The sequence below is a fragment of the Ruditapes philippinarum genome, unplaced genomic scaffold (assembly GCF_026571515.1).
Source record: "Ruditapes philippinarum isolate M1 unplaced genomic scaffold, ASM2657151v2 ctg3942_1_1_1_1, whole genome shotgun sequence".
Taxonomy (NCBI): Eukaryota; Metazoa; Mollusca; class Bivalvia; order Venerida; family Veneridae; genus Ruditapes; species Ruditapes philippinarum.
In genome coordinates this window covers 190,179-214,530 of record NW_026861089.1, presented here as the reverse complement: position 1 = coordinate 214,530, position 24,352 = coordinate 190,179, and the positions used below count along the sequence as shown (strand labels likewise).

Here is a 24,352-nt window from a genome sequence, read left to right as displayed (position 1 = left end):
ATTCAAACAAACTCCAGTCATTGATATAATTAGTAACACAGCTTTTGCTGTTGCTAAAATAGGGTCAATAAAATTAAAATTTATAAGTCGCTGGATAAGGCATTTTAACTGGGATCAAAATATAATCCTCTAGATGCTCATTGCGGTTCAGCTAGTAGATATGTAGATGTGTATTTAGATAATGCATTAGTCTCAAAAAGAAAGCCTCATTCCGACATTTGAATGGAAAACCAGTGCATGCTGGGAGGATTACGGTTATGTTTTTGAATACAGTAATAAGAAACTCTTTCGTGAAGCAAATTAGTCTGCAGTGTAATAATGTATTGGTTTAAATTTCTAATGACTATTTAATGCATCTCCTTAATATTGGCCCTGAATTTCAATATCGCAATGAATGAATTGCATTGGGCAGCTCTGGGAGTAAGAGTAAAATATGTGTAAAACTTTCTAGGGTGGTTAGTCAAGTTTAAAACCTTTTTGAAAAAAACTCGGGCATATATTGCTGGGAAATATGGGAGAATCTGAGTAGCCACTCTATATTGCTTTATATAGTGTGACCAGATAAAAATACTTGAAAACTCCTATATTAGGAGAAGGGCAGGGAAAGAGTGTAGTATTCCCTGCGTAAACCCTAAATATAGTTGATGGTTCAATGGAGTAGGGACTTTCTAGAATTTTATCTCTTACATTCTAGTCTTTATGCTTAAATGCCCTTAAAGTATCAGCACTCATAATCTTAAATTCTTTCTATATTACACGATATTGGCGTATAGAAAAATGTCAGCCATCTTGGATTTTTCGGCATATTGGATTGCTTTATTCTTATCTGTTTTTGGTGTCTAATTTGTTTTTTACCTAAACATGCTTTGTGACAAATTTTAGGCTTTTCCTGTCTTTAAAAGTTATTTGATATATCATTCCATTTTATGAAAAGAAATCGGCAGTTCCCTGATATTGGCCTTAAGAAAATGTTCGCCATCTTGGTTATTTCGGCCATACTGGATTGGCTTTTTTTTAAATTCTGTTTTTGGTTCTAATTTGTTTTTACCTAAAAACATGCCTTTGTTGACAAATTTCAGGCTTTTCCTTTCTTTAAAAGTTTTATTTGTATATATCTCCATTTATGATAAAGAAATTCGGCGGTTCCTATATTGGCCTTAAGAAAATGTCCGCCATCTTGGAATTTTTCGGCCATATTGGATTGGCTTTTTTCTAATTCCCTGTTTTGGTGTCTAATTTGTTTTTACTAAACATGCTTTGTGACAAATTTTTAGGCTTTTTTCCTTTCTTTAAAGTTTTATTTGATATTCATCCATTTATATAAAGAAATTTGGCGGCCATTTTAGGTGGTCACTTTAAATGGCCATTTTAATGGTCAAGATCAAGTTTTTTTCAGTTTGGTATCCACCTTTATTTCGGATTCACCATACCTTAAATAGGTAAGATACACCAAGATACCACTTGTACTACAAAATGCCTCTAGCATTCTTATAGAGGGGGCCAAATTCTCAAAATCAGTCCTGTCTAGTATCTACTTTTGTTATCGTAAGAACAAATACATATATGTCACTTCATATCATTTAAGATACGAGAGTGTTTTCTTAATGTTTGCGTTAATTGGCTTAATTAATTTTTGATTTTGCTGCTAAATATTTTAGAACATTTTCGTGGTATGATACAGGTCCCGGTGCTTGTCTTAATTAAAGTATAATTTATTGTTAAATCTTATTACTCAGAATTAAAAAAGCTTATACATTCAGATATTTCATGTTAATACTCGACATTAAAATAAAATAAAACTAATAACGCAAATAAAACACACACATAATAATTTAAGAATATCGTAGAAAAAGACATGCATAAACATCACATTATCTCAATTGAACAAATAATGTGTATTTTGTAAACAGTCAAGTTAAATGAGGAAAATTGAATTCCCAAACTACGTCCAAAAAGATGGGAAATGTTTCAGGTCGATTTGTTTTATTCTTTTCATAAAAAAGTAGGTACAATTGCAAAATATTGCTTCAATAATCTTATGGTCGTTTATCGGAAAAATTGCGACATAGCATAGAATGTTTCTGATATCTGACACTCTTGAATTGTTCAGAAACAAATTATTATTCTACGTTCTATTTTAAGTGACGTTTTTGGGCATAAACCAGTCGCTTTTAGGGCATTTACTACAATTATATTTCTTTCATTTAACACAAAACATGTTTAAAAGTGGGTTCTTGTTTAAAAATAAAACAATTTATATTATGCAGTACAAATTTTATAATTGGCTTGAATTTAATTCTATCCTATCTTGGTTACATATGATTTTAATATTAAACACCGCGTAAGCATAAATATAATAATTTGGTTTTTTTTTAATGGTTAAATAGAGCAATACTGTTTAGCTACATTTAAACCTATGTATTCTTTTTCTAGAGAAAATAATGTTTTTTACATTTTTTTACAGCAAAAGAACGTGAATTTGATTTAGCTATTTAAAATAATGTTTGTCTACTTTTTGTGAAACGTATTCATTTGAGACAATTTGAAACTATAATAACACTTATAAAAAATACTTTTTCTTGTTGAAGCAATTCCATTTCACATTACAGATCATCTTAAAAGCGTCAGAACTACGAACGAAAAACATCTATTTTTGAGTGAATGGAAATATTTTTTGAAGTCGACAATCTTTATCCTCGCAGTAATTCAAATTTTTTTAAAAAAATATATATATTACGCTTGATGCTATGAGTTGTTAGATTTATTTATCAAATATATAACGGTAGTTTGCAACAGTTCTTTCAATAGGAAACACATAATACAAGGGTTTCAACGATGCTAAATGGGCGTCCTTGGCCGAGTTGTTAAGGTCGTTGACTTCAAACCACTTGTCCCACACCGCTATGGGTTCAAATTCCGCAAGGAACTTTGGACTCTTTCACGTGAGAAAGCTATCTACTGTGTCCAGCTAGCTTATGGAACGTCGGTGGATCTATTCAGGTGACCGTTTGGGCGTTAAATAATTGTACGAAGGTATTCCCCAACCGGCAAAGCTGGAAAGTCACCATATGACCTATATTGCGTTGGTGCGTCGTAAAATCCAATCAAACAACCAAACCAACAATAATTCAAAATCGGTGCCAATATTAATGAAACGTAATGTCAGTCAAGCAAGTCAGTTGTTTTATTATAGCTTCATTTTCCACCTGTTAAGATGTGGCACTTGGCCGTTACAATAAAATGATTGACTTTCAAATGTGTTAACTTAGTACTTTTTAAATTGACTATCTGAATAAGACATAAGTGAACTGAGATTATTCATTATGTCTTTGTATTTCTGAAAAAGGAAATTATCAAGGAAATTAATACTCAATAGATTTTAATCAAAATTGACAAGCTGTCACGTCTTTTTGAAGATAAGTTGATTGATTCAGAAGAAGAATACATTAGTCTGAACTTCTAACGTTAGGTAAATCGAAAAAACACAATTATTTACAGAAATAGTCATTAAAATTTTAATAGATTCTTACAGTGATTTATTCAAATGCAATTCAAAATCACTTCTGTCCTTAAGTTTTGTTACTATATTGTCGAACTCGTCGTATCTTACTATATCAGAATCCAAAAATATAACCTTATGAGGCTTTGCCCTTGTGTCCAGTCCAGGTACTTGTTTGGTGCCTTTTGGGTGTCCTGCTTGGGTGTGTCCGGGGGCGGCGTCCTGTGAACGTTGCCTTTGCCTTGTTGATCTTTATTCTTGTTATTTTAAAGATTCCAGTGACAGGAACACATGGAAAAATAGAGGATAGATCGACCTTATCGAAAGGAATAGAATATGGACAAAACAGACAGGTAAGCTAGAAATAAGTCATTAGATGTCATATGCAATTTTAAGAAAATTGCCGACAACTGTTATTATGGGGTTAAGTTGTACCACCCATGAGAAAGCCGATCATGTTGTAATCATAATTATCTTGATTACAACTGATGTGTGTAGTTTTGTGCAAAATCTATTTTCCGCTTCGTTCGATAGGTTACTCGCTCTTTAATTTTTCCAAACAAAAGTAGTAGCGAACTTGCAACTCGAAGCTGGCCAGAATTTTTATGAAGTTTCATAACCTCTGATCCCCTTTCAAAATTCCATTTTATTTAGTTCCGCCCATTGTTTTCTCGTTTAGGGCACACGCTTTTTATTACTTGAGGACCATAGAATCGCCCGCTTTTCAATGGAATGGCAGCTAACGTGCCACACATTAAGGGGTTCCAGATAACCGCCAAAAATAACTGTACACAATCTCGGATGTTTCAAAAATTCAAAAATTTTAAACCCAGTTCATGTTAAATGTTGAAATTCTGCTAAGCCGGTCGGGGGCATGGATAACGGTAACTTGCAACTTACGCATTACCGTCCTGAACAGGCCAAAATCAAAAACCGAGCCTCAACCCATTTCAATTTTTTGCCGGGTGTTGGGTTTCTTTAGGGATTCTGTATTTACTATTTTAAATGATCAACACCGTGTTATTTGTGCCGTGTGGCGGCTGGTAAAAAGTCTCCGGGCGTACCATTTAATCAATTTGTGTTATATTTTTCGATAAACCTTGAAGAATTCGTTCAGGCACGAAACATATTGTGGCTTGTGGTATTATTTAAGTTTTCAAACTTTTTGGGGCATTTCTATTGGGGGTTCCAAAAATTCCCTATTTGAAAATGTTTGAACACCCAAAGGGGTTGATATGTTCCTGCCCCTTTAAATTTGTCTTTTGACGTTTTATCTGAAAAAACGCAGGCTTCAAAACCCCTCTGACCCCCTTTCCCAAAATTTCCCATTTTTTTTATTTCCGCCCTTTTTTCTCTTTAGGACCCCGCTTTTTTTTTTATTTGGGACCAAAAACGCTGTTTTTCAGGGAAATGGCACAACGTGCCCACTTTAAAAAGGTTTCCATGATAACCGCCAAAAAATTTAACCACACCCCTGCGGATTTTAAAAAATAAAAAATTTTCCCCGGGTTAAAATTTTAAAAATTTTTAAATTTCGTTTAAAGGGCCGGTCTAGGGGCGGGAGGGAAACTTGCACTTTAATTTTAAACCGCCATGAACAGGCTCAATCAAACCCGAGCCTGCAACATTTTTCAATTTTGCCGTGTTGGGCTTTCTTTAGGGATTCTGTATTTATCTATTTTAGGATACGACGCAGTTCATATTGCTATATTTCCAATCGTTTTTACCTACACGTCAATAATTTATACTCGTTTAGAGTTAACCAAAACTTTTAAAATATAAATTTTTGAATATTTTCAAAAAAAGTTTATTACAAAGAAATGTTTTTTATGAAAGAAAATAATGAATTTGTGCGAAATGATACGACGCAAGCTGAAAAAATAAGTATATGATACGAAAGCAGTTGTGCATTTTTAATTGTAGTTCAGCTATAAATAATTGCAACGTCCAACAACATTTCTTGTTTGCAATTTTTTTTTTTATTATTATGAATGCGCTCAAGTGACCCTTGATATACAACTTTAATTAAGTCAATAGTAGAGGTCTTCATTTGTTACATACAACTTAATTAAGTAAATTGACGGCGCTTTTAAAGGTTTCTTTAAAGTTGAAAATTTTGGGGCTGGGGAGTTCAAAAACTAAGGGGGGTATTAATATTTAAATTTACATTTTTTATAAATGAAAAAATGTTTCAAATTCCTTTGGGTGCCCTCTCCTGGCCCGCTGTTTTCAATCGAGACGGGCCCTTTTTTTAAAAAGGGAAAAAATTTTTTAAATTTTAAAAAAGTCTCTTCAAATTGGGAATAAAAGGTATGTAAAAATTCCCAATCCCTTTACCATTTTTAAACATGAACTTTAATTTTAAACAACCTTATTATTTAAATTGTTTTTTAACGACCCCTTTTTTGAAATTGATTTTCTTGATACACAAAAATGGGGGCTTTATTTTTTGAATTTTAAATCATTTTCGAAAAAAAGATATTCCCTTTTTTTTAAATTTTTTTAAAAATCCTATTAAAATTTGGTAATACTCAAATTTTTATTTTGCAATTTAAAGGAAATGCTTTGTTTTAATTTTGAAATTTTATATCAAACAAACTTTTTAAAGAAAAAAAATTCAAAGAAAAATAAGTAAAATTCCACGTTTTCCATAAAATGGCAAAACCCCAATAAATTTTCCCACTAAGTTAAACTGCAAAACAAATAGTTTTTCAATAATAAACTTTTAACATTTTTTAAACTTTAAATTTTTTTGTACTTATTTTTGGAAATTGAAAAAAATTTTTTACCTGAACCATTTTTGGGCCCCAAATTTTGAATTTTGTTAAGCATGTAAACGCTTCAAATAGGGTTGCGACAAACATCAGGTCGGAGCATAAACAAGATCTTTATGGATAAACTTATGGTCTTCAGTGAAACACCTGTTTAGAGAGATTTCTGTGTTTTAAAAAAGAGTTTTTTCGTAACAATATCAACAATCACTATTATATGAACTTTGAACTGTTAACTGCTGATTTAACTTCGGAACACTTCGTCTATTATTCCTAATATTAGCTTATCCGGACAATAGCGAAAATAGCCGATATGTTTATATTGTTCGCTGATGCAATTCGACTAATCAGAAGTTCTCACTTTCCCGCCATTAGAACAATTTGACAAATCTTCAACACCTGCAAAAAGACATCTCGCATACTCCTTTTTAAAGAAAAAAAAACTTGTATTTGCAAAAATAACCCCGTTGAAAAGACTGCCAAAAATACAACTGCGTCGTATCATTTCGTACAAAAACATTATTTTCTTTTACAATAAACATCTTTTTTAAATAAAAATTTAGTAAACAAAATAAAATTATATTTTGAAGTTCATTGTAAACTCTGAAACGAGTATATAATTGATTTGAATGAAGAAAGATGGATAAAGCAATATGAACTGCGTCGTATCCAAAAAACTTCATAAACATTCTGGCCCGCTTGAGTTGCAAGTTCGCTTTACTTTTTGTTTGACAAAATAGTTGTGCAAGTATACTGAACGAAGCGAAAAATAGTGGAGCATGTTACTACATATATCTGGCTTTAAATCAGTTCCAACAAAAAGAGTTATAAGCAAAAACATACATTTTCGTTCCAAGATAGCGGCTTTTGTTTACATTTTGTAAGATACGACGCAGTTTTTATTCCCAGCCCTGAGACTTTCCACAGTTTTATTTGTAAAATTCAAATTGCATAGCCTTTACTGTAAGCCTCTAGGGTTTCTTGCAAAGATATGACCACGTCGTCAGATGGCACGATCAACGCCATACCGATACATCTTGTCACCTTTTTAGTTAGAACTGGAAATAACTTAATATATGAATTAACGTTTTATCAAAAGAGGCTATGATCCAACTATTTTAAGACATATCGCATGCTTAGTTTCCCGACCCTTTTACAGTTGGACACTTCACTTTCCAATTTTGATTATATCTTGACGGATCAATCGTGACACCTTGATAATGATGGGACATGTAAAACGAATCCTGTACTGAATGGACATTAAATCTTCGTCCTCTGCCCTTGTTTCGTCGGCCTTGTAAAGTCATTTTAGTGCTGCTCTGTCTTCTTTAAAGACATGGAGTATAGTTTTTATTATGGTTATTGTGGTTAAATTTTAAGTATATCTACTTTACTATTTATGTGTTTTACTTAATATCACAGTTTTGTAACCATAATAAACTATAATAATTTCGCTTGGCGGAGATTAATTCTGTTTTAAAAGGAACATGTTTGGACTTAAAGTGAGGTTTGTTGCACCATGAACCGGTTAAATCTCCCCTGGAGTGCTTATGTCTTCTGTTTTTTTGCCCGTGTGCCCTGCCATGTTGTGTCCAGCGTGGCTCCTTGCTGGTGTTCCTTTGTTAAAACAGTGTGCACAATCTTAAAGGTCTTCCAAACTAAGCACAATAATGTATTACATCTTCAAATTATACATTATATCCTCAATTAATTGAAATTGTTCTTAAAATCCGGCAATATTTAACTATCAAATATTTGCTAATACATAGACAAAATAGGCGTTATTACCCTGAAAACATTAACAGTCAAATCAGATCGGAAGTAAACAGACGTGTAGCCCTAATATCGCTGCTAATTATGTAAATTTAGAATGGTCCTCGTGTATCAAAATCGAGTCAATAAGGATATCCGGTTTTATTTATGTCGTTTACAAATTGAGAAGAACACTTGCCTGACAAAAATCAGACAATGTCCAGAGAAAAACCGGAAAATAATCCACTCTAAGGAGTTCGCCTGATTACTTAAATGTTGATTTGAATAGACATTGACTGGAAATGTCCGGAATTATTCATCAACATACATTCATCTACCAAATATTTACATAATAGGATATACACACAAAACAATTTACGAAATATATAAGCACGCACAACCTTTCTTTTTTGAAATATGAATTTGGTTTATTAGCGAATTCCCTACTTACTCGGCATATGAATTTGATAGAATAAATGAAACAATTATATTTCAAAAAATAATACGCATTTTTTGTTATGTACAATACTTTGCCTACAGAAGCGAATTTCTTTCGCCACTTAACAATATACTTGAATATTCTTTAATTGCAAAGAATTGACATTTATTCTTTAAAATAATCTGGTCATACGAAGCTTTTTTATAAAAAAACAAACTTGGTTTACCACATCTACGCTACTGTTAATGTTGAGTGGTACACTGAGAAATCAACAATTTTCATATTAAAAATTCATATATTTTTTATAGTTTTTATCACATTTTTACTAGGAGTTATCTGTTAACTGTAGTTATCTGTAAACTGTAGTTAAAACATAAATTAACTTTTTAAATTGCTAAAGCATTGTTATTAGCCAGATTGTATTGCACTTTGCCCATTGTATATGTTATAAGATCAATTGATATTTGCGCCCGTGTCTGTCTGTGTTTACAAAATACTGCTTTGGGATTGCTACAGTAAACTCCGCTTATAACGAACTCATCGGGACATTCAAAATATGTTCCTTATATCCGGAGTTCCTTGTAAGCATATAGCGAATTAGTTCCTTGTATCAGGAGTTTTTATAGCGAACAGATTTACATATAACGAACTGATTGTTTACTATCTTCCGTCATTTTGAAGAGCATTTGATTAAGAAAAATTAGTCATTTATTTCTATTTATGGCACAATACCCGAGATTGTACTTTTTTGGAATTTTTTATGAAAATCCTTTGCTATTTCAGTTTTAGTTTTACTCCCTTTCTCAATTTCTCATAAAATATCACATTTTCTTTCTAAACTCAGTGCTTTTTGTTTTCTTTCCATGATGAAGAATAAACAAGTTCTTCGATTGTTCTTTCCTTTTATATTGAAGATCTTCTATTATATTTTAATGAAAATATAGATTTATTTTCAATTCAATCAAGCAAACTTTGTACTTTTCAATGGATTATGCCTACAAGCATGCGTGATTCTGTATAAAACCGATTATAAATGATCATAATTTATTTACTCGAGCAAAAATTATTAAAGAAAAAAAATATTACAATAAAAGGAATAACTGTTTTATCTTGGTGACAAGAACTCATGCTAAAAGTATCCTAAATAGAAAACTATTACGTACTGATGCGGAATCTATTTACGGACAGCCGGTGTTTTAGTGTTCGTTATAAAAGTGTAATTTTCTGTACTTTTAACTAAATTGGGACTTACAAATGAGTTCCTTATAAGCGATAATTCGTTATAACCGTGTTCGCTGTAACCGTATATTTTTGTATTAAATAAAGAAGGGCAAAATTCGGGCCAAAATAAATTGTTCCTTATAACCGGAAGTTCGCTATAACCGTGTTCGCTATAAGTGAAGTTTACTGTATATATATCCATCAGATAATCTTTATAACGAATTTACATTATTTTATTTGCGTTACGTATTTTTATATATATTGTGTAAAATCTGTCATTATTTGAAGTAATACGAATATATTTAGCGCAAATTTCTCAATATAAGAGATTTTTAAAAAATACGAAAAAAGTCAATCGAAAGTAAGAAATTTCCGCGACCAACGTTCTATCGAAAACAATGGAAAGAAATAAGAAAGGCCAATTCACAAAGAGAAATTATACAGCATGGCGGCAGAAGAAATTACAAAACGACCACGATTATTGTTTTTAGTCTGATTCTGAACCAGAGATTAGATGTATTGAAGGAGAATCTTGGAAACTTGGAAGAAGATTGGTGGAATGGGAGGTTCTGTTCGAAAATTTACGGTACTGTAAAAACTGTCGCTTAGGGCCAGTAACACTGTCAGTCAAAACAATAAGAGGCGAACTTCAAAAAGGTCTGTCTGGTTATTTATATGTCGAATGTCAAAATTGCTGTTTTGTGAATACTGCAGCCTATGGAAAAACACATAGAACATCCAAGAAGCAAGGAATGCCATGCTTTGTTGTGAACACCAAGCTTGGAACAGGTATGTAGTTGGTTAATAAACTGAAAGAATTTGTTCACTGGTTAAATACTAAATAAACTCAGTGCCACAAGACAAAACATTTCTTAAATACTCCCTTGCCAGTCCTGTTACATTTACCTGTTTAATTATTTTCTTAATTGTAACCGTGTTTTTTTTCCCTTGCTTTGGAAATGATGCCGGTACTGGATGAATTTGGAAAAATGCTTAGGTTTGACTCAAATTGGGAATTTTGCACATTATTCATTGGGAACTTTTTTATCCATGGAGACAAAAAATATGCATAATACAATTTTACATATTAAAAGATGTCTAGGTGTGAAACACTTAAAGTACGAAATAAACCGAGTACAAAAAATAATGTTTAGGTGTGAAACACTCAAAGTACGAAATAAACTTAGTACAAAAATCAGTTTTATTTAGGGAATTGATCAGTCATGAACTGGGAAATTTGCTTCTTTTGGGAACAGCGCCGTTTTCCGGTATTAGTCATATAAGAAAAGAAAAACCCTGATTTAAAACAGACAAATTTGAAGGGAAAGGTGCACATAGAGTTTCACTTTGTCAAATTGATATTTGATGTAAAATAAACCCATGACTTTTGAATTTTTATAGCTTTTTGAAAATTTATGTTTCATGATTCACATTATTACAGATAATTGATTTTATCTACCACTCTCTTTTCAGCCATGATTGATAGTCTAGGTGGACCAAGGCGTGTTAACAACATGTTGGCAACATTGAATCTGAAAACAGTCTCTGAGACTAATTTGAAAAAGATGGAAAAGAGGGCTGGTGTTGTTTTAGAGAAAGTTTCAACAGAGTCGGCCAACGCTGCAGCTGATGAGGCATATAGACTTGAAATGGAGTGAGTTTGTGTTTGAATCTGATACATTTTTTCTTGGAAATTACAATAATTTTTTTTATTCAGGTAAACATTAGTCTGATTTTACTTTGTATTTGTTTATAGCTATATAGATCTTTTTTCTTCTTCTTAATTTAACATATTAAACTTAGTGGGATGTGTATTAATTATGGTAAATAGTTACAAAGTCTTCATATGAATTTCAATAACATCCTGTACACATTATAAGTCTGTCGCTGAGAAGGAGTCACTTGAAGTACAGGCCAGCATGAGTGGCTTGGTGGAATAATTGGGTGTCTGTCCAATGCCAGATACATCACCTGCACTGATGTATGAAAAATCTTTTTATATAAAACCAAATTATTTTAAAAAAGAAAGCATTAATTATTATTTTCAATACGTATAGATATGCCTAAAGTCGTCAACTAACTTACTTGTATATATTTTCTGCTGTGATAAATATTCAGTTATATTTATTATTATCATTATTATTTTTAGTTATTGTTAGTATATATATTTTTAATTGTTATTTTTTTTAAAAATGCAAGTTACAACACATATCAGGATTCTATGAGTCAATATTATTAAGTGATTATATATAACCACAGATTATAAGCCAGTACATGAACATGATAGTTTGATAAGAATACTCATGCCATGTCAGTTGAGTTTTCATACAAGTTTAAACATAATCACATTTTTATCCTACAATGTATAGCGCATTACAAGTTATTGTTTTTTGCATTTTTTGTGCGCACATACATGAATAAAAAGGCAATTCATGCATGATATTTCAATTAATCATTACATTTCAAGAGTGAGCACTATTTCAGTTTTTTTATAGTTTATATTTTTTTTTCAAAACATGATAACATGAATGCAAATGAAGATAATACTGATGATGAAAGTAGACCAAGTGAGGATGATGACTTGAACTGTACAGGAAATGATGTCAGTCTCTCTGTTGAGACCCCATTATCATGTAATGCTTTCAGGTACGGGCTGATTATTAAAGTAGATAGTTTCTGTATATCAAATTTGATTCATGTACAAAAAGCTTACTTCACAAAAATATTTTTTCCAATGATGGCAACTATAACAATTATGATGTATCAAAACGAAATGATACAGAATGTCAATGAAATTATATTTTAATGTTGTGTTACTGAAGCAATTTTACTACAACAGGGTTAATGCTAGACACTGTTACTTTTGCAGTCCTTATGTCATATAAACAAAAACACTGTTATATGTTTATAGTAAATTCTTTTTTATTCATAGTGTATATATTTTGATGCCGAGATGCTTCATTTAAATGCTTGCTTGGTTCAATTATAGCACACCTACAGATACCAGAAAGCCACTGCCAGTCCCAGTTCTGACTCCTCAATCTGATAGCTGAAAACATCAACAAATAAAGAAAGCAAAAGTATGACTACTTCCAAAATACCCTTGTCAGACAAGAAGTGGAATGTCTGTTGCTGTTGACACGGCCTGGCACAAGCGAGGATTTGATTCTCTTACCTGTAAGTTAATTTATTTTAGAAACTGTTTTTGTTTTTCCCTGATATTGCATACATGTATGTGCTATAGACAGAAGTGATGGCAGGGTCTTATGAGTATATGTAGTGTTAATGTAAGAAATAAATATTTTGCATCCAGTGTCTAGAGATAATACAATTTAAATACTCAGTTTTTAGCTACATATACAACAATTCATATGTTTTAGTGTTTGTTGTTTATTGTATATTTTTGTCATTTCTGACAGCTCACACTTTCTTCATGACCACTGGGAAATCCAGACAGCCAAAGAAAGTTGTTAAAACAATAGTTAGCCATCGGACCTGTGGTGGTTGTAATTGGTGGAGACGCAAAAGGCCGGGCCAGAAAGTACGTCCTCATGCATGTGTCAGAAATCATAGGGGCAGTGCAAGAGCTATGGAAGCAACAAGTGGTGTGACAGGGGTTAAGGAACTTTTAGCTGAAGGTATACCAGTGGAATACTTGGAAGGTGACGGTGACAACACCCTTATTTCTAGATTAAAAACTGATCTCGGTGTTTCAATGAAGAAACGTTTTGACAAGAATCATGTTGTAAAAAACTTTACAAAAGGTTTATATAAACTGAAAGGTGAAAAAGGTGTTAAACTTAGCAAAACTGTCATTTCTCATCTAGAAAAATGTTTGAAATATGCATTTGCAAAGAATCAAGGCGATCAAATTGGAATGGAAGAACATCCTGAAGGCTCTAGTTCCACATCAGTTTGGTGATCATAGTTTGTGTAATGCAAGGTTTTGTGGTTACAAACGGAAGCCTGTTTCCAGCTACACACATCGTAGCCTTCCATATAAAACTTCACTCCAGGACAGTAATCTCAGACAAAAATTACAACAGTTGTTTGATCCAATTATATATAATGCTGGTCACTATATAGATCTTGGTTCGAGTCAACAGTGTGAGCACGCAAACAAAGAGGTCACGCTAAGAGCACCTAAAAGTCATCACTATGGAAACTCCCGTAGTCTTGATTACCGTGTCCATGCAACAGCAGCATTCATAAATGAAGGAAGGCAGTACATTTCTATGTATGGTTTGCTGTTTTGATTCTACTTTTCTTTTTTCATTTGTTTTTAGTTTATTGATGTTTTTCAGTTTTTCCTTATATTTCAGTTACCATGTTAATATGGATCTTTTTTAAAGTTGCTGTTTTTGTCAGATCATATTACAATTATTTATTTGTTGATCATGTTGAAGTTGTTTATTTGTTATCATTTCAGAAGTTCTTGTTGTTGTTCTTTACATATACCTGTTTGTTGGACCTATTGACACAGTTAGACTTATGTGAAGTCCTGAATGTAATGTAAGTAAATAAAGTTTTCATTTAAAGTTATTCAATCTACAATCCAGATAATCTAATAAATGCATACTTAAACGATAAATTTTATAAAAGATGTACTATTATATTCTTAAATATCAGACAGGATTTTCTATTATGCACACAATGCAAGATGTACTATGATATTCATAAATATCAGACAGGATTTTCTATTATGCACACAATGCAAGAGAAACTTTTCTTCCACCACCAATGAAAGACAATTTGCTTACACATGACGTCACAATTATGAGTGAACTTTTAAGTCTTTTGTTACTATACAAAAAAAGCTGCTACTATTTTTTTAAATTTCTTTCCAAAATGAGATTTATTTGAAATATGGGAAGAAACACCACATAACTTATTGTTATCAAATGATTTAATTATTAACTTATATAAAACAGGGTTACTCAATGTTGGGCCTTTCACCTGGGACTCATACAGTTCGTCATGCAGAGAAATGTATGAAACAGCGGGGAAAAAAGAGAGAAAAAGCAAAATCCCCCTCCACCAAACTTAGACGATTGTTGTTAAAACAGGAACGGGCCACTAATCAGGGTGCAAATGAGGCTCTGGAAGGAGATACATATCAGTCTGGTAAGTTCATATGTAGAACACTTTAGAACATATTCAACATATTATAATGCATATGATGTATATATACAGAGAACATGTAGTTCACATGAATGTACACAAAAAACTTTTTGAATGCTAGCACTTTAAAGGTAGTACAAACCTAAACATATGTATAATGTATGTAGAACACCTGTGTTGCAAATGAAGACTGCATACATGGACATATGTTGAACTGAACAAATGTAGAGCACAAATATAATGCTTATTGAACACATGCTCTGTACATGTTATAAAAAAAACTCACAAAAAGATCAGAATATGTGTAGTATAAAAAATATGAAGTTTACATTATATTTTGTTTGGATCAAATACAATTTTGAATAATTTGTTGGTTTTCAGACAATGGCATTTTACATAGAGTTATACCTAAAGAGTTTATTTCATGATTTACAATGATAATTACTTGAAAACTGAATTATACAGGTATTGGTCATGCAGAAACTGTTGATGTCGAGAAAATACCTGATTCAATTCCACGGGGGAATTTCAAGCCTGCAAAATTACATGGAAAGCCAGCTATTATATCCTTTGACTTGGAAACAACTGGGCTAAGTGAGTTATCATTTTTACAATTTTCAATTTACAAATGATTTCAAGTGTTTCAAAGATCTTTATAACTAACATTATTTCATATCCTTTAGTTGGTTTAGACATATTTTTATTCAAGGTAATATATACATGTTAATAATTTACAATTTAAGCAGAAAGGAATATCCCTTTTTGATATTCAAAGACTTTGTTACTGCCTATATGGATTGTAGATGTATGCTTTATCTGAACAGCAATTCACCATACAAATAGTTATAAAATTGTGTTTATAATTATATTTTAATGTATGTTACAGTTCAAGGAGGAGTGCTTCCTCGATAACACAAATTTCTGCAGTAGAATTTGTGTCAGGGCAACAATTCAACACATATGTCAACCCAACAGTTCCCATTGATAGAACAGCCACTAGTGTTACTGAAATAGCATATTTCAAAGGCCAGATAACAGTTAATGAAACAAAGGTTCAATCTGTGAATATTAGATCAGCAGTTGATGATATGATCGCCTGGATTTCTAAATTTCAAAATGTTTGTTTAGTTGCACATAATGGACGTAGGTTCGATTTCCCAATTTTGGTTACAACGCTAACAAATCTCGGAGTTCTTGATAAGTTTTCAAAGTGTGCATTTATGGATTCTTTGTCTGTGTTTAGAAAACTTTATCCTAAGCAATCTTTGAAACAAGTTGACCTTGTATCCTCTATTCTTGGTGAAGTGTATGATGCACATAATGCCATTGAAGATGTAAAGGCACTCGGAAAGTTAATTCAGCATGTGAATCTCCCAACTAAAGACTTGATGGAACATAGTTTCAGTCCATCAGCAGTAGCCAACAACATCATGTTCAATAAGGCTAAAGCCTCAAATTTACCATCATTGAATCCTTTGCTTTATACAGGAGTAATGAAAAGACCTACTGCTGAAAACATTGCAGGATCTGGATTAAATTTGTCACATTTAAAGCTGTTGTATAGTCGCGGTGGGGAGGACGCTTTACGGGATGTTTTCACAGCTAAGAATTCTGAAGGCTTGCCTAGAGTCACAAATGTAAAGAAATTATTGGATGAAATTATTCCTAAAATGTCAAAGTTTTTTTAATAAAAAAAGTGATTAGGTAACTTGTTTGAAAAGTACTTGGAAAAAAATATTTTTGATATATGTGTGTTATTTATTCAAAAATCGAACTCGGCATTGACACTAATAAAAGACATTATATAATATACTTTAATGAAGTGGTGTTACTCAACTTAACTTATAGCTACAATTTTTATGATTAGTTGTATATATCATCTCAGGAAGTTCAACTATGTCTTAGATAGATATGAAAATATTTGCAATTATTCACTTATATTTTATCATTCACTGAAATTTCATAGAGTAGTATCAAACGGTTTTGTGAGAGGTAAAATTTCAAAACAATTATGAATATAGGCTTAGAAATTGTTCTACTATGTCTATTTAATGACAGAAATCATATATATTGTGATTATATGACTGATATTTTCATTATTTTAAATATATGATCTGGGTATATTTTCAATACTTGAAATCTGGAAATAAAATGAATATTTTAGTTTCCGCATGTTACGCTTTTTTCACTTTTTTGTTAAAATTGTGCGGGCAAATTGTTTGATTGGCCTTTTTTCCCCTTAGTAATAGGGTGTTGATGAAAAATAAGCGCTAAAGTTTTAATGAATATTCATGTACTTGAAAAAAATATCAATACTTGGAGGTGGAGCTTTTTTGTCTTCAGTCAGATGGCGGCCATTTTTATACAATTTATTACCGAAAATCAATTTTTTTATTTGCCCCCATCAAGATTCATTTTTAAGCCTGATGTTTTATAAAATGACCCTTTCTGATTCATATATACTAATTTTGGTGGTAATAACACCATTTTTGAGTAAGAAATGACACTTTTACCTACCATACAGGTAAAACAAAATTAGAAAATTTTCAAAATAGGGGGGGGGAGTGATAAAAAATTATGAATATTTTTTTTATTTACATGGAAAGATGGTCTTAAAATTTGAAGATAAGTCAGTTAAATGGTACAGATTATGAAAATATTATGCAAAAACAAGTTTGAAATGATGTCCATTAGAGGTGTGCTACCTTAATCACAATTATTAAAAGACTTGAGTGAGAAATATAAAAAAAATATTGATTTTGAATATTAATAAGTACACTTAAATAGCAAGAAAAATCGATATTTATTGTTTTATCCCTAACCAGACGAGTCGGAGTCTATCATGATAAAAGACTTCAAATAAATCAACATGTACATGTTTTAATTACTAAAAGATTAATGGAAAATTTCCACGTACAAAATAGTCCAGTTTCATTGAATTTTCAGTCACTACATGAGTACATTAACTGTAAAAATCAAGATTTATAAATTAAGCTAACCAATGTTTAATCAAAACGTTTGTTGTTTTGCATGTTACAGTTGTTAAACTATTACTATCATTTGAGCCGCGTCACGACAAAACCAACATAGTGTGTTTGCGACCAGCATGGATCCAACCCAGCCTGCGCATCCGCGCAGTCTGATCAGGATCCATGCTGTTCGCTTTCAGTTTCTCTACTTGTTATAGGGTCTGTAAGCAAATAGCATGGATCCTGATCAGACTGCGCGGATGCATGCTGGTCGCAAACCCATTATGTTGGTTTTGTCGTGACGCGGCTCATCTATTTTTTTTGACTTAAGGTCAGAGTAACCATCTTAATTAAGTTATTGAATGTTTTGTGCACACCAAATGCAAACTTTCAACCCAAACTCGAATATCGAGTTATTAAATACGGAAATTACATCACTAAACAATAACTCCCTCTTTGATTTTACCATGATTTTCGTTTCCGGTTATGAAAGTCCGATGGTATGTTATAGATTTTCTAGATAAATTAATCATTAATTAATTAATTTAAAAGCAATAAATGATCAAAAGCCTTTAAACTGTTGACTTGTAATTTAAAGGAAACTGTTATTACACAATGTATGTATGTATGCAATGTAGAATTATTTTCTTCTGTTTTGGTTATTATTTTCCTAATTTTATTATAATTATTTTGAAACGACTACGTTAAATATTTTGTTGCTAAATTACAGCATCATAAACAATTGAAAAACGGTACTTTCTGCGGACAAGACATGTATTTATCATCTAGTTCAATATAAATGCACTATGTTGAAATTTTATATTTTGATTGCATATTAAAAAAAACTGCACAAACTACAATATGTGAGGTAGTAAATGTAAAAAAGCAATCATAATAGTGAAGATGACCTATGAATGTTTCGCTTAATGTGCACTTTTTCACGTGACTTTATAAAACTATATTATAACGGTTCACGAGATTGAAAGATAAAATAAGGCGGCACATAATGAATGCAGCTTCCAACAAACACTGGCAACACTGAATCAACGACACGGAGCCCACAAAGCACTTAAAAAACTAGGAGGATGTCACAGGGACATACTAATAAACCATACAAAGTCATTAAACTGTTTTTACAAAATGAACAAATTGGATCATACCGAGTTATCTGCAATAAACGTAATTTTCCATATTGTTTTATAGACAAACAATTGGGAGATATTAAACTAAACTCATCCGGGAAAGGAAATATTCCTTATCCTGGAACCATGCTTGATTACACAATACTGAATCTAGAGTTAGCTTAATTAAATTGACGGAAGAATTTTTTTTCTGTCTCAGACAATATAACACTGGTTGTTATATGTCACGTGCAATCAAAGGAATCGCTATTATTCCTATGGAAAAGGAAAAACTCTTCCCAGATACAAACGTTAGATATATCAAGGTTTTTGAAAGAATTGATGGTCAACATGGTCAACCCTTTTGCTAAAATGTTACTTTTTGACAACACAATATGAGATCAAATCAAAATCATAAACAAATCTATTCATGTATGGCTAGTTTATGAATAATCGTTTTTGTTTATTACAAGGCGCAACGGACGTAAAGGTCATTAAATATTATTAATCAATTGTGTTAGAAATTATAACACATGATGATCACATTGGTCAACACTTTAATGTAACGTACATTCTTCTGACATTAAAATGCCTCAAGATAAGTGTTTATGATTCAGTCATTTTAATTTACTCATACACGAACATCAAAGTTGTTGCCGTTAAAATGATATGGTTTTGCTACTGCATTTGCACAAAAAAGGTTCTCGTTCTTTTTTCCCTAAGAAAGTCATCCAACAGAAACCGTTGTAGTCCTAGCTTACATGTTCGTCTATTCAAAATATTTTAAGTAAGAATTTGTTCGTTTAATACGAATGTCAAAATTAACTTCAATAAAAAGTTAATGCTGGCACTAAATAGTATTGATTTAATTCACAAAATAATTTTCACATATCTTTAAAATGTTTTATATGTGTTTCAATGTTTACATCAATTTCTTAGCTTTATTATCACGCTTCTACCCATAACTATTCAACTCAAGAGCATAAAGTTCAGAAGGCATTGTATCTCCTCACATGAATATTTCACAATATAACGACACAATCTCTTTTCGCAGAGTCGCATTGTCTATAAAATAATGATAAATAGAGCAATGAAGGCTAAAAGTGGTAACAACAGACGAAACAACTCAAAACAAATTAGGATCTTTTTGTGAAAAAAGTATTATATAATAACCGACATTAAGCATTTTACAGTGAAATGAGAGTCTATAATAGATAGGCAGACATCAGTGTCAGATAATTGAATAGACCCATATTTATAAATTATTTGTTTTATGATTGAGAAAAAAATGATATATCATAATGACAAGCGATTCAAAAGGTACATTACGAATGATATGCATATGACAGATGGTAAACATTAAAAAGAAAAAAGTTTGTGCACGTTATTAGTAATATAAGTTGCATACTAATAATAATGCGTGATTTGCACATTAGAACATTCTTGTCCTAATATTTAAACCTCGGAAAACAACTGTCAGCACTGTCTTGTTATTGATCAAGATGGTAATTTTTACTGAAAATGTAAGAATAATTATAAAAAAGAAGACAATTCTTATGCAATTGAAGTATGTTTTAAATTTTATTTAGAATTTTTAAGGTTTTCATTTTTTTTTAAAAATAATCTCTTACATAGTTAAACTTTTTAAATTCAAATTGATATTTTACGAGAACAAAACAAAAAATGAAATGGTTTTAGAATTTGATTAATATCAGTAACATACTTATGCTTTGTATCGGTTCAAATTGGCGATCAAATTCTTCCACATTACTGAAATGTCTTATCCGATCAAAATTACATTATGGTTCTGTAGCATATTGGTCTGCAAGAAAATCATATCTTCAAATGCTACATGTAGATACCATACACCACCAGGGTTTACGTTTAGCTTTAGGTGCTTTTCGCACCTCACCTGTAGAAAGTCTATATGCTGAAGCTGGGGAACCATCGCTTCATCTTCGTCGAAAAAAGCTATCACTTCAATATGCAACTAGAATTTCATCTAATAGCAAATATCCAGCTACAAAATTATTTTCAAACCAAGTTATACTGAAAAATTTGTAAACAAACCAAAGAAAATTAAACCATTAGGCCTTCGTTTAAAAGATGATTTAGATAAACCTAAAATAATCAAGACAGTATCCTTCAAAATGACGATGAGGATATTCCACCTTGGACTTATAATTCCCCGGAAATAAACATTAACCTTTCAAATATAAAAAAGTCATCAAATTCGCCTGAAGATTTCAAAGAGAAGTGTCTAGCAATTAAGGAAGAACATGAAGATTTTATACGTATTGATACGGAAGGTTCAAAAGAAGGTTGTAAAGTAGGCGCGGCTGTGTTTGAAAATAATTTTACATCTAGTATGAGGTTACCAGATAATGCATCAATTTTTACTGCTGAAGCAAAAGTTATAGATTTAGCATTGTCGTACATTGTACTCTAATATCTAATTGGCTCATTTTTATTGTCATCTACAAAACATTACATACAATGTAAGCCTATTATAGCATTCGGCACGATATGGCCAGTTATGTGGACGTGCCGTAAAAATCCAAACAAACAAAACAAACAAACATTTTGAGTTTGTGCTCCTTATGACTGTTATTGATAAGAAGAAGTTGCCAAAGCATTTGTATTTCAATTATTGAATATCCAAAGAATATAATTTCAAGTGATTTCTTTAGGGGATAAAGCCATGCTTTTAATATTCTTTATTCATAATATAGAGATAACGTTTTGCAAATTTGTTTATCATACGCCATATCATAATATTAATTTCTTTTTGTTAGTATTTCAATATTCAATAAGAGTACCAAAATCAAGAAACAATATTTACTTAAATAAGTAAATGTATATTCTTTACAGAACATGATGTTCAGGATATTCTTACAATTTAAAAGTTTTCACAAGCTGATCCAATGTATAATGAAACATATTTTTACATTAATGTTTTTTTATTTTGTTTTGATTTTGATTATAATTATTCATTTTGTTAATTTGACTTTATACAAAGGAACATCACCAGCTATTGAAGATAGATTACGGTTTTTATTCTTCTTCTCATTTATTTATTTTTGTTTTGAAGCTTTTTGTCTTGCTTGAAGCTTTATAATAGAAAAAATGAAAAACATATTGCATGTGAGTTGATCAGAACATTAGAAATCTGTAGTCATTATTCTTTAATTCGTTTGGCATTTGATTGTTTTCAATGAAGATACATAATGATCATGCTTTTTGTTACCATTTTATTGCAGCAGAGTTTTCATAACATTTCTTTGTGGATTATTGTTATTACGTTTCCGTCTAGAATTGTTTTTCTTATTCTTGTTTAATTTTTTAAGACCCCGCACACAAATAAACGGGGTCCAATTGATATATATGCTGATATATAGATTTCTGTGTGTTTCTTATTCATTTGATAGTGTTGCTTCCATATTAAGCAATATATAGAGTATGATATTATCGTTAAAACCTTCAAAAATAGTTTATGATATAAAAAAAAAAACAATGACTCGCGAATACAAACAACATTTAATTACCTTTGATCTTTTTGTTTTTGTCTCGTTTGATAATTATTTAAAAGCCAAACATGGATTTCCAATTATTCTAATTAAGCTTACATCCGTTTGTGTTATATTTTATGTTCTAGTAAAACGACGTTAGTTCATTAAAGCAATTAGGTTTGATAAAGTAAACACTTGTTTATGTTTTATCTCATTACAAAGTTATTAAGATTTCAAACAATTTTTCTTCACATGTCTAATGTTTCATGGATCATCGAATTTCTTTATTTCCAACATTAAAGCCAAACATTCTGAATTGATTTTACGATTAATTTCATACTAGAGATATGTAAAGCCTTCAAAACAATTAAGTTATAAGCAAGGTAATCATTTACTTACTAATAGTAATATTATATTATATCAAACAAACGATACGATATCGAAACTTGCTTAATATTCTTAACGCAAGAGTTGAGGAAAAATATGTATCATATAGAAGCATTGAATGATTTGCCGATGTATACATTTACTTACATTCAGATATTTGGAAAATTCTATAGTGATTTAGAAGATGAGCAAACAGACTTCTGTAAATAAAGGCAATTGAGGTAAGAATGAACAACGTAATGAAACATGGGTAACGTATAACGTAACAAAACATTAACAAAAACTGTAGGAGAGCAGCATGGATAACGCAACAAAATCAAGAACAAAGGCAGAAGGAGGGAAGCATGGATAACGTAACAAAAACATTAACAAAGGCAGGAGGAGAGAATGAATGTCGTTACAAAATATGAACAAAGAGAGAAGGAGGGAAGCAATGGTAACGTTCCAAAAAAATTAACAAGGGATGTAGGCGGGAAGCATGAATGTCGTCACAAAACAAATGAACAAAGGCAATGGGAGGAAGGCATGGGTAACGTAACAAGTCATAAACAAAGCCACTAAAATAGTTATATTAAAATAAAATCTTATTCTTAAAATCTACCAATTTTATGTTATTCAAGCTTACGTGTATATTGTTTCAGAAAATTAGATTATAACAATTATAATAATAATAATAAGATATCTTCTTACAGACTGCTTTAAAAAATTTAAGATATTAACTAAACATTGTTATCAAAGACAATAGTTTAAAGGCATTAGCCTTTGTTTGAAATTCTGAATTTAAACACCGAAAAACAGAAAACAAATAATGATAATAACAAAACAAAAACATAAAAATCCTTTTTTAGCTATTTATTTTATCAGTTGCTGTTCACTTCATAATTTACTTAGCTTGCATAGGTGAGAGATAACTTTGGAGAGACGTTAACATGCTTATCTGACATATACAAAATTGTGAAGTTAAATGGGGAAAATAGAATCCCCAAACAACGACCAAAAAGATGGAAAACGTTGCTGGGTCGGTTTGTTTTATTATGTACATGAAAAGTTGGGATACTTGTAAACAACCATTTCCGCCCTCCCCCCTTCCGTTTCAGAGGTTGCCCATCACCAAAATCGGAAGTGCAGGATTTTTAAAAGTAAACTTCTGAAGATTAATTCATTCAGGCATTAGATCTTTATAGAGTAGCGGCGTGGTCAAGTGGTTAGCACGTCGTTATATATCACGGATGTGCATGCTTGCCTGGCTTTAAACTCTGCAGACTTTATACCACGAAATAAACGTGCGTTGACGCTATTAGAGCATAAACTTTTAAAACAGATTCATGATGTCGATTTAATACAAAGCACATACATTAAATCCTTGTGCTTGGACGGTATTTATCCAACTCTACATGTTTTACGTATGCGTTTTATTGTTTCCGGGGCCAACAACTTGAGAACCGAACGAAATTTCGAATTTTTATTGATTTAACAAAGTTTAACTTTATAAATATATTAACTTAAGAAAAACATAACATTACTCTACCCAAGACAAAACAGACGCCTAGAATGATTACAGAT

At 31.4% G+C, this 24,352-nt stretch overlaps 1 protein-coding gene and 1 pseudogene across 1 annotated transcript; both read left to right on the top strand.

Moving 5' to 3' along the window:
- The first annotated feature begins 2,842 nt into the window (after positions 1 to 2,842).
- On the top strand, positions 2,843 to 11,340 carry LOC132714485 (uncharacterized). Its single transcript, XM_060697380.1, has 4 exons — positions 2,843 to 2,986; positions 3,772 to 3,852; positions 10,174 to 10,471; positions 11,156 to 11,340. Exons 1-4 carry the CDS (start codon positions 2,843 to 2,845, stop codon positions 11,338 to 11,340), a joined length of 708 nt encoding a protein of 235 aa, XP_060553363.1.
- An 857-nt stretch (positions 11,341 to 12,197) lies between these two features.
- Positions 12,198 to 16,975, top strand: LOC132714484 (uncharacterized; annotated as a pseudogene).
- Positions 16,976 to 24,352: the final 7,377 nt, after the last annotated feature.